We start from the raw sequence: 14,287 nt of genomic DNA on the forward strand, positions 1-14,287 counted from the left end.
CCCCCCAAAATAAAACCTGTCTTATTTAAACCCTTGTATCCACAGGGGGAAAAGGGAAAGAAAGGCAAAAAGGGGCCTAAAGGGGAGAAAGGAGAACAGGGTGCTCCTGGATTAGATGCACCCTGCCCGTTGGTATGTCTGACTCATGCAACCGTCTCCAGATGTCACATGCGGAGGCGAAGCTGGGAGAGGAGCAAACTGGAGGGACCGCGCCAGCGGGGGTTCTGATTGGCATCTTTTAACGTAGACGTTAAGGTCCCAGAAACATCGATATCAGGCTGTCAGTGTGTTCCACCCCTTCTCTCTGGCCACCAGCTATGCCTGGTTTCTCAGCACTCAAGTACTGATGTGCATCCGGGGCATGAATGCGGGATCAGAGGAGGAACCCGTGCTCCCCAGTCCTGCTCCGGAGAGCAGGTCCCCATTCCCAGAGAAGCGCTAGTTGTAGGACCACATCAAGCTCTGTTTTGTTTTGTCCAGTGTCGCTGGATGTTACCTTACCCTTCAGAGTTGCTCCTCTCCCAGCCTTTTGTTATTGTGGTTATTTCATTAGCAGAAATTGTGCTTAAGTGATTTCTTCTGTTTAGTAACATTATGAGTTAATCTTTACAAACAGGGATTCCGTGGCGTTAAGGGGGAAAAAGGGGAGCCAGGCCAGCCTGGCCTGGATGGGCTGGATGCCCCTTGCCAATTGGTACAGTATTTCTCTTTCCTACCACCCTGCATGCAATCCCTTTGTTTATTACATCTTCATCTCTCTCAGTGTAAAGTGGTACTTCTGGAGCAAGCTTTACATGATAAACACGCTACACGCATGTGCATGAATAGCTCCTTCAGTGACTGCAGAGTGAAAAGAGCATGCACGCATGTCAATCAGTGACTGCAAATTAACCTCCTGACGTTGTTCTCACAACGGACACAGCTGCCACGTCTGTGTTCTGGGGAATGTCAATTTATCTAATAACTATTTCAAGATGACATTAAAAGTGCATAAAAATCTTCTATGTAAAGGTACAACTAGGCTATAACTTTGGGTTTTACCCCTAAAGTTACCTTTTTTTTTTTTTTTTCTTAAAAGAAATAAAGGCATTTTTGCCTTTCACTAAATTTCTGTCAGGCTGTAAATAAGACCAAACGTACATAGTTGAGCTTCTGTGGTCAAGACTTAACCAATTCAAAGGAATGCTGTTAAGAGACCGTAGGGGAGAAAACCAAACTTCTCTGAGCGTCTAAAGATAATAGTCTGCAGCCCAAACCCTCTTCTTTGTCACATAACCTTTTCAGTTTAATGGTCCCTCCTTTTGAAACTCACTTTCCTAAAGTAGACAGATCTCCCCTACCTCCATTGGCATGTCAAAACCCTTATACTAAAATCTAAAATTCTACCGGGTGACCCTTCTCCTTGTACCAATCTGGCATTACCGATTTTTTTCCCAAATATCTTATAAAGTTATTTCATGGTGTTTTTTTTTTTACATTTAAAAGGAAAGTGTATGCAAATTTTCTGAGGTGTAAAGGAAAACTTTTTATGACTGTGTTGATGGTTATACTTGGTCTGCATGTTCTTATATTATTCTTAAATACTAAGCATGATTCTTTAAAGATAAATTTGTTTCTCAAGTCTTTTAAGAGATTGTATTGTAGAAGAAAATTTTATTCAGTCAATAATTGCAACTAGAAAATGTCAATATGATATGCCCAGTCTTTTATTTTGTTTGCTTGGTATTGACAATAAATAATATTTTACAATAATTTTGTTGGGGGAAAACACAAGCATGCTTCATAATATATCAACTCTTCCTGCCTTATTTATATCATTTGTATCTGAAGAGTGCTTACCCTTTAAGTGAAAATAAATTTTGTGACATTTAAGAATCCCTTGTTTATTCAGAATTTGTTAATTGGCTTCTGAAGAATTTTAATTTAAAAATTGAGAAAGGCTGTGAATAGCATTTTACTATAAAGATATAGACTGGCTGCCTCTCTTTTAATTCAATCAATTTAATGTTTTACTTTATCTGCTTTCAATATAGAAAAGTTGAAAGATGCTCCATAGGAAGAGCTATAAACTTCAGATAGAAATGGTTCATCACCGATTACTCATCATTATCATGCATTCAACCATAGAACATAGTGACCAGGAAGAGAAGTTATTTCCATTTATTGAATAAAGATAATTATAGAATGCGTTTTAATGAAATTAAGAGAAATAGTACAGAGTTATTATCTAAAGATATAACTAAGTAGACCACTAGGTTTTACAAATTATTATCCAAAGTTAAGTATAAACCTTTCTATATTTTATTTATTTGACAAATATGTACTCACTTTGGAAAACATTCGAATTTTCTTCCTTTTAACTAATGTTGGGTAATATCTTGGGAGTTGATTATTAGTAAAAGATGCCTATGACTAAAGCCACCTAACAGGTAGATATTCATTTTTAAGCCTCTGTGCATATTAATTATGAAGTATGATCACTTTCGTGGAACCTGAGGAATTCTTATTCTTCTTTTTAAAATAGGGGCCAGATGGATTACCCATGCCCGGCTGTTGGCAAAAGGTAGGCTTTACAGAATTATTTCTAAAAGAAGCACTGTCCCTTTCTCTTTACCTGGCCTAGGCTTTTCCATTTAGAACAGATTTTTTGAATTTGACATTGCTGAAAGGTGTTTGGGTATTAAGAAGCAAAGATCCCATCTCTAGAATATCTTTTAATGGTGTTTGCTGCTGATTTCTTCCTAAACTGATGAGTAAAAATAATTCCTGGCAAACACTGTAATTTGGAACCTTCCCTATTTAATCTTTTCTTCAGAATGGAAAGGGGCAGTGCATCTTGACAATGGTTTGCTTGTCTCAAACTCCTTTTCCTCCTACTGTTTAAAATTATTCTTAATTGTGATTCTTTTTCTGTTTATACTCAGTTACTTAGGCAAATATGCAAATACATGGTAGAACCCTGTCAATATTAGTCACAAAGCTGAGAAAGCAGAAAATGTAAGCATAATTTTCTTTTCTTCGATGATGTCTTGATTTATTTAGGAGAATCTGGTTATATTTACGTTGGTGTCCCTGATGATATCAGTTTGCTCTAGCCTCTACATGTGGCCACCCATAGTCACTGTGTATGTATTCAGCAGAGAAGGGAGATTATTCTTCATAGAGAACCTTCTTGTACAAAGGCTGTGTGATAAGCCCTTTCATATAGGTGACATCACTTTATTTAATCCTCGTAATAACCCTATAGTGTATTATTGTCGTGAATGATGGCAATGAGGAAAGTAAAATTCAGAGAAGTTAAGTAACTTCCAAGGACACAGAGCTAGTATGTAACAGAACTAGAAGTAGACAGTGGAAAGCAATGGCAGAACTTTAAGGAGGGAAGAGATCTGTATGTGCTGTGCCTTTCAGAGAATACCCAACCTTTACACAGTAACGGTGTTCGCCTAATTATAAAGGACTGTGCATATGCTACCTAAGGTCAAAGGAATTGTACTGATGTGAAAATGAGCCAGAGGGAAATATACATACTCTTTCATCATTTTGAAATTTTTTTCTCCAACACCTGTGGCTTCTTTGGTCATTTTTGGTAGGCTTTGCTTCGTTGGCAAACCTACAGCAAAACTATGTAGGATTGCAAAGAGATGAGGAGAGACTTATTTTCCTCTCATCTCATCAACTCCGTTTGTGAGGAGATCCTGTGGAACTCACTCTCTTGCTTAACTACTTTCACCCCGCTTGGTGAGGGAAAGAGAATCCTTCTCTCCCAGTAGCGTCATTTATTTAGTAGCTTCCCATACTCCACTTTCAGCCTGTCAGATCACTAGCTCCATCACAGCTGAGGTCAAGTGGTTCTTGGGAAGATGAGGCTGTCCTCATATTCTTCACCTGAGAAAACTATCCTTTTACCGTCATAACCCCTGTTCTCAGAATTTTTAATACCTTCTTGAGCTGGAATTACCATTTGCTCCTTAACCTTTGCCCTGTAATCTAATACTATAATGATTTTTTAATCCAGTCATTGGCACACTTTACATGGAGAGAGATGTGAAAGGCTTGCCTTATCCACCCTCTGACACTACTCAGCACTTGGGTTCACATCATTTTTGGCCACTTCTAAATCACTTCCTTTTTTGTGAAGGCATAAAAATAAGGGCAGCGAGCAAAGGATTCATCATCTTTTTGGTTCATAAAATGGCCAAACCTAGTAATATGAGCTAATATGAGTAGCTCAATCAGAAATTTCCCTTTTAAGTACTTATTTTTCCGCAGAATATACACTATGCTCTACATAAGATTAAGGCTGCCTTAAATCCAGCCTCTTTTTATATAAAGACTAATGCACAATGTTGTAAATCAACTATACTTCAATAAAATTTTTTTAAATGGTAAAGAAAAAGAATCATAACTCAATGATAAAGCTTCAGCATCGCTCACCACACTCCCCAACACAATCAAATGCAAACAGTAGTGATTATCCTCCCCCAACACCCCCTCCCCCCAAAAAAGAAGAAAGAAACAATTAGAAAAATGAAATGTTCTGTTGAATATAATCTCTTACGTGGTCAACTCAGCTATCTCAAATACATTGTTGGTCAAATCAAATTAATTTTTAAAAGAAAGCCAGTAGATTACTTAGTCCTGTTTTAGTGGACCACTTTTTTAAACATTACGTTTAGTAGTGTCTAGAGCCCAGTGGTAAATGTTTAACTGAAAATTCAGATTATAGCCACAGTAGAAATCACTGTGGACAAGTCCTGTTAGTCATACTACTCTCAATAATAGTTTCTTCATGTAAAACTATTTGATCTTTGTTCAAATTACTTTTCTTTCTAGATATAGTTTAGTTTTCTAAATTTCGAAGAATAAAGATATACTAATTCACATCGTAATTTGTACAGTGAGTAAATGGCAGAATTTATGGTTAAGAAAATACTTACAAGCTATTAAAGTTATCATCTGTCCTGATCCAGAGATTAAAGACTATTTAATAGGAAAAATACATATGGCCTTCATATTTTTTAATGTTTCATGAAATTTCATTTTTCCAGATAGGGCTGACAGGTTTGCAACAGAATCTTCCTAAAGTACGGTGACAGGTTTTTTAAATTAAGTTTTAAAGTCTGGGGAAAAAAAGAATCTTTAAAATTCTGGAGATTATTTACAAAACATTGGTTTGTCAAAAAAATGCATCTGTTTGAAATTTGAGATAAGTGGGAATTTGGAGAAAGGAATATTTCCTGTAGACACATTCTCTGGCCTTGGCATGACGTGTGTAACATTGAGTGAACTTCATTTCTAAAGATCAGAAAGTACCCAGCCTCTTAAGCACACTTAATATAGCATCTATTTCTACTGGAGAGAGAAAAGCAAATCTTTTTAGTTATTGAACTGAAATATGACTCTGAGGACGAGTCACCATTGTGGTGGGGAGATGAAGAGATCTTTATCATTCTCCTTCTCTGGACATTCTACTTTTCTCACTGATTTTTCTTTGAGTCAAAGTAAAGATTGTCACCAACATCTGCTCTATAAGTTATACCTCAAAGACCATTGTTCCTCTGTTCTCTCAGACTTAACTTCAGTTCTAGGAAGACCTTAGTAATTATGGCTGCTGAAAACAAGGAACCAGACATTTCCAGATCCTTAGATCACAACAGAACCTGTAACACAGCTTGAAGACCTGACAGCAGAGAGGTCTGCCCTGCACGCCCTTCACAGCAGGGCAGGACCAGATAAAGGAAAGGGGAAACCAGAACCCAAAGAGAGTAGAGTGTTATGGTTGGGCATTGATGAAGTGAACAATGCCACTGAGGTCAGAACCCTCAACATTTTCCACAGTTGTGTTTTAATGCTTGGAGACGATTATATAAGCCATATATGGGACATGTTTTTAATTAGGGCACATCTGTGATAAAATCTTAATTTTCTGCTTTCCCAGAATACTTACTGAGACAAACACTTCCCACAGACTTCTCAGTGGCAAAACAAAATGTGGGTTGAGCCTAGGATAAAAATTTTGATGACTTTTAGAAAAGTAATGTATAGGACATATCAATTGGCTCATTGATTAAAAAAAAAAAAAAACGACCCTCTATTCAGGGTTCTACCAGTTTTCTTAAAATAAATGTTAATTTGGAATTTTTATCCTAAACTACTAATTCTATACATTTGTCTTTTTTGTTGTTTGTTTTTCTGCAGTGATGAATCTAACCATCCGAGCATGAAGTTGTGTATATAATGGTCCACTTTTTATATTTATAGTTGAAAATTGGATTGCAGATTTTACAAGTCTGAGATATGTTTACATATAGCTGCTTCTTCCTGTTTGCAGTAGTACACATATCCATTTTTTTCTTCCCTTACATCTGAAATTGGGCAATATGTGAAACCAGTGAGAAGCCTGCAAAAAATATAGATCAGTATCTCTTTATCTCATGTGAAGATATGTATTTATATGGACATAGTGATAGAGATTGATTGTTCTTGCTATTTTCTTACTCTGGGCTTGTTAACTGCATGGACAAAAAGTGCCACGAGATAGTTTACATGAAATTGTGACCAAATATGAACTCGAAGCTATGAAAATGTACTATACTGACTGATTTTAGAGTTTATCGTCACATCCCTACTCACCTTTGCTATTCATGGCCACACCACCCATTGAAACTGACTAAAAAAGCATGATGGTGTGCCAAGCCTGCTTGCTGTGCAAACTCAGATGCTAGCATGCTGCATTATGAGTCCTTTGAGCACATCTGAACTTTTATTTCTTTTGTCATCTCAAGGGGGTTACACCGTGGCTCATTGCCAAAAAGTGACAAGGTGGCAGAGAGCATACACACACAAATGGTCTTGTATTTTGAAAGGAGTTGCGGTCCCAACTGCAGATCTTCAGCTTCCACTATTGTGGGCTCACGTGGCCTCTTTGGTTGAAATGTCCAGGGGCTGAGCTGGTTGCTGACACTAGTTTTCCTTGGGCTGCCCTTGGCAGTGAAGACGAAGAGAAAGGATTGGTTCAGCCTCCTGCGCTGTGTCTCTCATGTGACCAAGTAAGAAAGAGGTTTACAAAGGCAGGCACCCAGAATAGAGGACTTTTTTAAAAAAAATAAACTGAATTCCAGCAAGTGTTAACATGGGTGCTTATGGAAAATGACAGAAGCATACTGCACTTCTTTTGGGCAGGAGATTCTTGGAATGACAGCCCCTGTTCCTGAGGGCAAAAGGTGTGTGCATCTCACCAAAACTCGGGTTGCTGAAGATACAACACGTCCCAAGAAGGGGTTGGCCGAAATAACCTTTCCTGAGGATGTAGGAGAGCTCATCCTACAATCTCTACTGAAGCTGATGAGAGCTTCCCTTCCTTCCAAGATCCAACCCATGTTAAACGTTTTCTACAAACTTCTAGAAACAGAAAGATATTTTCCATTCTTTTTAATATTTTTTCTTTTCTCTTTTAGTCCCAGGAATATTCAGGAAAGATTGTTTTCCAGCTTTTGTCACATTTATTTTGAACAATTTTTTAAAGGAAAGTCTTCAAATCCTAGTAAGTTGGTACCAACAGTCAAGTTGACCATTTGCTAACTTCTCTCCTGTTCTGAATAATTGCAGAGAATATAACAGAAGCTCCATTTTCAGTTCAGTCATTGTAAAGCATCGAAGTTAAACAATTTTTCAGTACTTTTTGACTTTTTTTTGTATGATGAATATAACATATATAGTGATTATCAGTTAAGATAAAGTCAAGATCTGGTCACATTTGATCGTATTAACTCATTTCTATTTCTTGTAGTTCTATTTAGTTCTAAGTTGTGTCTATATTTAGATTTCTTTATCTTTTTTACATTTCTCAATGTTTGTCTTATGCACAGACCAAATCTGAGATCTCAGAAAGCTGTGAAATATAGTTGCCATAGAGTATTTTTCAACTACTTGCTCAAAAGTTACCTAACTGTATTAGACTGAGCATTTCTTTGCACAGTAAAGAGTTGATAGCATGTTTTGAAATGACTTGTTCTAAGTGGAAGGGTTACATTAGGAGAAACGTCATCAATGAGGAGTAGTCACTCTTTCAGCCCATTGGACAATATAATTTCTCATTTCATGCCATTTTGTGGGAAATTTTCTGGTTTCATATATAGGTTTTCACCAGCAGAGGGGAAATTATCTCATCATTGTCTTATGGTGACAACAGTTAACGTACGATTATAAGACAAGGATCCCAAGATCCTTATGATCTCTTTCATAATATATAACCAAATGCTCAGTTATACAAAATGCCTTCTTTTTGTTTCCATTACATTTTCAAGAATGGAAAGATGTTTGAACTAATCTATCAATCAAATTGGTAACATCTCTAGTAACATTCCACACTCTGAAACCAGTTTAGCATTTTTAAAACAACAGAGGGCATTTTCTACCCATCTCTTGTATGATCTGGTTAGGATAAGGTATTTTATTCAGTGTCTGAAACAATTTGTCTTAAATGCTTTGGAAAAACGAACTAAAGCGAGTAAAACCACAGTCTCTTCAGGAAAACAAACAGTAGTGTCTTGAGAAAAATCTGGTGGCTATATTTCTTCCTATCTATCTTTCTTTCTACTCCTCTAGTAGAAAGAGGAATTAAGATGGATCACTATTTAAAAGTTGCACAGCTTCAAAAGAGAATACCTTAACATCAAAAGAGAAACATTTCACGTACAAAAAATATATGTATTTTTTAAACACAGCCCTTTAAGAATACTGTTCTGTCCTATGTGTATATTGAGGTTTTACTCCATAACTGATTTGACAATATTGCCTTTTATTCCATGATTAAAGGAAGCTGTAAACTTTCAATACATTTCCTTGGGGAAAACAAAAGGACCATGGTCCTCCTCTTTGTTCCATGGAACTGCTAGGTCTTAGCCAACATGCATAATCTTCAACTTTTGTTACTAAAATATTTTAAATCATCCATTTTTTTTACCAATATAGAGAATCCTCAAATAATTGCCTAATGAACTAATGAATGTGTCTGCCGATATATGTGTTGGCAGCTACATATTTTTCTTTAAGTTTGCTTTCTTTTAATTTCTATTATTGGATAGAAGATTAAGAAAAAATACATGAAAGACATTTGAAATAAGTCAAGATCAGGTTCCACTTCTGATAAGCATCTTTTAAGGATGCCAAACTGGTATGTGTTTTAGCTTTAAAATTGTTTTCCGTTTATGTTGGTGCTAATGTATTTCTTTTCTTTTTCTTTATGGACAATGCAACTCTACTATGGATAATTTCATTTCTCTGTTTAATAGCATTCCTAAACTGTTAGTGTGTGATTTTATTTTTCAAGTTTATGGATTTACTATAATTATGGTTCAATGACCAGTCTTTCTTAATGTAAAAGAAAACAAAGCAGTGTACCTATAGATGATATGTGTGTACTTGGATTGTGGATCCTTTTATTTCATGTTCATTTCATACACCATATGCCTTTATCAACTTTTACTCTCATCTTTTAGCTTATAGAATTTGATTAAGCATGACAAAACCGACATTAGACAAGTCTGCACACATTCACAGAGTACCTGACCCATAAATATGCCAAAATTTTTCTTCTAGTTTTCATTTTCATTATGAAAAGCAGTCTTGAAAGGTTTTTCTTTCTTATTTGATTTCATAGGAAACATGAGAATATCTTGAATTTCTACCAAAAACAAAAGTCTGTTCTTGAATCCTGTGCGTGGTGTTCTGATGGAATAGTAAGAACTCTTATGCATCCAGTAGTTCATTCTATATGTCCTTTGTCTAATATATATTATATAAATACACCTCTCTACTAGTTTAGAAATGGTCAAATCAGCATGTCAGTATCTGTGGAAAAATCAACTGGTATTATATTTTTATCACTTAGAAAACATGCTTAATTTTCCAAAGTTTTATTTTTAACATTACTATTATAGCATAAAAAGTTAACACCACTTTTCATCTTTTTTTTTTTTTTTTTTTTGGCCACTATATATAATCTTGCCCAGAAATAAGCTATGCTTCTTAAGGTGGGTGATGTTTTCATATCTTCTAATAAATGATCTTAGGAACCTGCAGATATTGATATTTGAAATCTTGTTTTTCTCTATTTCTTGATAATCAAGTAATATTAATAATTAACATTACCAAAAATGAACTTTTCTAATTTCTGCCAAAACAAAAACCTTGCTATCTCTAGAAAGTCAAGTCCATAACAGCGTAATCTTATATTCTCAAAAATAATGATTTAGAACAGTCACATGTGATTCTGGCTGTTAAAACAATTCATTCCTAGTGGAATTAACATACTTGACCAATTATGATTCTGCTAAGTTATTTTAGAGTATAAAGACCTTCAGTCCCTACTTTTCCCCATTTTTGTTGAAATAGCTTCATATCAGCTGGATTTACTATATACCATAGCAGAGATACCCTTCCAAATTAAATTTTTAGTGGATTTTGTTTTTGCTAATTCAATACTGAAACATTTTAATGGCATTTCTGATTTTTTAAATGTATTTAAATGCATAAGTTTCCCTATGCTGCTTATTGACAGAACTGTCGCTCTGGGAATAAGACTTTTTCAACCTGACCTATTACGTTTGATTTATTGATAACAAAGTACCAACATTTCTCAAAATGCAGTAGATATTCTCACATATCTCAGAAATATTAATAAATTGGATTCACAAAAGAATGTCTTACATATTATTGACATTTATGTGAATATTCTTTATACTGTTGTAAATGTTTCATGCAATTTAATAACATTTTTAAAAGATGTATGTATCTGATTTTCCTTTAGAAAATATTATATTTTTATTTGTATTTTTTACATTTTAAAGTTCATCTCTATGTGCAGCTATTTTTATATTGCCAAAAAATCACATGAATACAAAGTAAGAGAAAAATGCAAAAAAAATATTTTGGCAAGCATTACACTGCATATTTTTCTTAATGTTTTGTGGGCCAGTCTCATGTAATTGATTATTCTAAGAATGTGTTGTGTCTTATTGCTGTAAATATGGCACAAACCTGTTTTTCTCAATAGTGTAAATAATTGAAAGATTGAATTCTCCCTGTTTGATTTCTTATTTCACTTCATTGTAATTTCTCCAGCTGAGATTACTGAATCAAAAGACGCATGTGGTTTTTTGATATGCAGCCTGGAGATAATTGTGTTCAGTTTCTAATTTGTTTTTATTTGCTTTTTTAACTTGTTTTCAGGGTTCCTAGTTTGTGAGAAGTTGATCTTCAGAATTATTTTTACACTATTTATGACTTATTTTCATAATGTAAAAATTGTGTAATTATTACAATATTAATCCAAACAATGGTAATGAATTGTATTGTTATAAAGCTTTATTGATGTTCATGAACACCTTGGTCTATTTTCTCTGATTTAAACACAGTCCGTAAAGAATTTTAGTCTACTTTTCCTCAATATTGCAACACTGCCGTTCAACTTAGTGCCTAGCTCTAGTGATTTTCTAAAAAAGACTAGTTCTTTCTGTTTATTAGATAGTAAGAACTATAGTGAACCTCTCCTCCAAATTCACTTTTCTTCCAGAATTCCCTATCTTGGTGAATTAAAATTCCTTGTGCTCAGTTGACTCTTATCTGCACCACATCAAATCAGTCATCATCATGTGATTAGAATGTACTACATAGTAATCATGTCAATGTATTGACTAATGAATGACAAAATGCCCCACTGAGGTCATCAATTATTTTTAGGTCCTAACCAAAAGAGCACACTTTTCAGCCCTCATCGTTTTTGCCTTTACCAATAACATTAGATGCGTGCAACCCTCTTAAACACTCCTTTAGCTCCCATGTCCCTTCACTCTTGTTTTCTCCTACTTTTCTTTTCTTTTTTTTTTTACTTTTATTGAAGTATAGTTGATTTACAACGTTGTGTTAACTTCTGCTGTACAGCAAGGTGATTCAGTTATACACGTATATATTTTTCATAGTCTTTTCCATTACGGTTTATCACAGGATATTGAGTATCCTGTGCTATACAGCAGGACCTTGTTGTTTATCTATTCTCTATATAATAGTTTGCATCTGCTCATCCCAAACTCCGAGTCCTTCCCCTCCCCACCCACCTCCCTCTTGGCAATCACAAGTCTGTTCTCTATGTCTGTGAGTCTGTTTCTGTTTCATAGATATGTGTTCATTTGTGTCATATTTTAGATTCTACATATAAGTGATATCATATGGTATTTGTCTTTTTCTGACTTACTTCACTTAGTATGATCATCTCTAGGTCCGTCCATGTTGCTGCAAATGGCATCATTTCATTCTTTTTTATGGCTGAGTGGTATTCTATTGTATATATGTACCACATCTTCTTTATCCATTCATCTGTGGATAGACTTTTAGGTTGTCTTCATGTCTTGGCTATTGTGAATAGTGCTGCTATGAATATAGGGATGCATGTATCTTTTCGAATTATAGTTTTGTCTGGATATATGCCCAGGAGTGGGATTGCTGGATCATATGGCAACTCTATTTTTAGTTTTTTGAAGAACCTCCATATTGTTTTCCATGATGGTTGCACCAATTTACATTCCCACCAACAGTGTATCTTCTACTTTTCTTTCTCATTTTCCTTTGCCAGCTCTTTCTCCTCTACCTGACCATTAAATGGTAATCCTCAGGACTCTGACCTACATGTTTCTTTTGCTTTTGCTCTTCTCCATCACACTTTTTCTCCAGGAAAACTCATTCACTCCCACAAAGACCAAGTTGCTATCTGCATTGCAGATTTTCTTCTACCTTCCAGACCAACTGTTACAGGCACATCTATCTATATGTCCACAGGTAGCTCATCATCTTTACACCTGGTTCTCTTACAAACTTCCATATGACAGTGAACATACCATCCCCCACCTTGCATTCAAGCAAACATGATAGAAAAGTCAGAATCATTCAGGACACCACCTGCCTCTCATCACCCACCCATTCCTTCATACGTACGGCATCTAATTACCAAATCCCTTCAATTCTACCTCCTAAATATCTCGGAGATCCACCTCCCTTCTCCTCATCCATTGCCACTGCCTCAGCCTAGGCACCCCCCCGGCTCTCTCTCAGACTTTTAGAAGAGCCTCTGAGCTGGCCTCCCTGCCTCTAATAACCACCTCGCCTCCACCTTGTACCCGATACGACTCTGATGAGTCAGAGAAAGCAAATATGGCCGTGTCTTATTTATTTATGAATGTATCCTCCCATTTCATTTCATTTCATATAGCATTTGAGGCACATTAAACAAGCACTTATAAAGAAATTAAATACATTTAAAAATAACCAAGAAAGCCATATTTAAACAAATTTCAAGGTCACAAAGAAAGCTGTATTGAAAAGATGTAAGACTTAAAATTGTATGGCTCTCAGCTTTTCGGTGTCCATAACAAAAAAAGAAATAAGTTTACATGTTTACGTCATCCATAAAGTGAAACATACTACTTCCTCAAAAGAATCAAAGCTGATTGATAAGAAGTGTTATGTGAGATTTCTTAGAGTGGGCACTGCCCACTGCTAGTGCCCGTTTAGGGCACTCCTACAATGAACATTACAGCAGCTTTTCATAATGTTCCTCATTATAAGCCAAGTGCATGGGCCAAAACCAACTTGACTGAAAACAGTTCTTCAGGGACATTAACCACGCCATTCCCCTGCTTACAGTCCTCCGCAGTTCCCCATTATCATGCAGATACTTATTTGGGTATAAAGTACAAAGGCCTTTGTGATCCCACTCTGTCTAGCTTTGTAGCATCATTGCTTGCTGGTCAGCAACCCTCACCCAAAGGTTTTCCCATGTTAAACTATTTGAGGATCCCTTTGGCTGTTTCCTAGGCCTGAAACAGTCTCCATCCCCATCCCCACCATTCATCTAAAGAATTCTTGCTCTCTTTTTTTGCAGCCAGTTAAGCCGAAGGTGCTCTTTTCCTCGTGGGGGCCTGGTGTGCAATGGCTGTGAACAGCAGCCTCCTCAGTAGTGCATGCAGCTTGTGGCCTGTGCGGGTTGCCCTGAGGGACCTTGGAGAGAGTCCTTTCCAGTGGGCCTTCACGATTGTCATGCTGTCCCCAGTCTAGGCTCCAGACAGGTATGTGCGGTGCCTTTGGAAAGCCCCAGGGCACAGTGGCCAGGGTCCACACAGGCCAAGTCATAACGTTCATCCGTACCAAACTTTGAATAAAGGAGCATGTGATTGAGGCCCTCGGCAGGGCCAAGTTCAAGTTCCCTGGCCGTCAGAAGATCGGCATCTCC

General features: G+C 36.3%; 1 protein-coding gene and 1 non-coding gene across 7 annotated transcripts in view; both read left to right on the plus strand.

Annotated features, from left to right (window-relative positions):
• Window positions 1-9,793, plus strand: part of COL25A1 (collagen type XXV alpha 1 chain) — a 478,322-nt gene extending 468,529 nt beyond the window's left edge. For 5 of the 6 annotated variants that reach the window (XM_032633192.1, XM_032633196.1, XM_032633193.1 and 2 more), the window contains 2 exons: window positions 2,525-2,563; window positions 7,186-9,793. In XM_032633192.1, coding sequence (XP_032489083.1) covers window positions 2,525-2,563; window positions 7,186-7,584 — 438 coding nt within the window. In that variant the 3' untranslated portion in view covers window positions 7,585-9,793. Of the gene's footprint in view, window positions 1-45; window positions 133-2,524; window positions 2,564-6,201 lie in introns of all 6 variants that reach the window. The other variant, XM_032633191.1, reaches the window with a different exon arrangement.
• Window positions 9,794-13,933: 4,140 nt separating this feature from the next.
• LOC116754825 lies at window positions 13,934-14,068 on the plus strand. Its single transcript, XR_004350164.1, has one exon. It is a non-coding gene; the product is annotated as a small nucleolar RNA SNORA70 (small nucleolar RNA).
• Window positions 14,069-14,287: the final 219 nt, after the last annotated feature.

The sequence above is a fragment of the Phocoena sinus genome, chromosome 5 (genome assembly GCF_008692025.1).
Source record: "Phocoena sinus isolate mPhoSin1 chromosome 5, mPhoSin1.pri, whole genome shotgun sequence".
Taxonomy (NCBI): Eukaryota; Metazoa; Chordata; class Mammalia; order Artiodactyla; family Phocoenidae; genus Phocoena; species Phocoena sinus.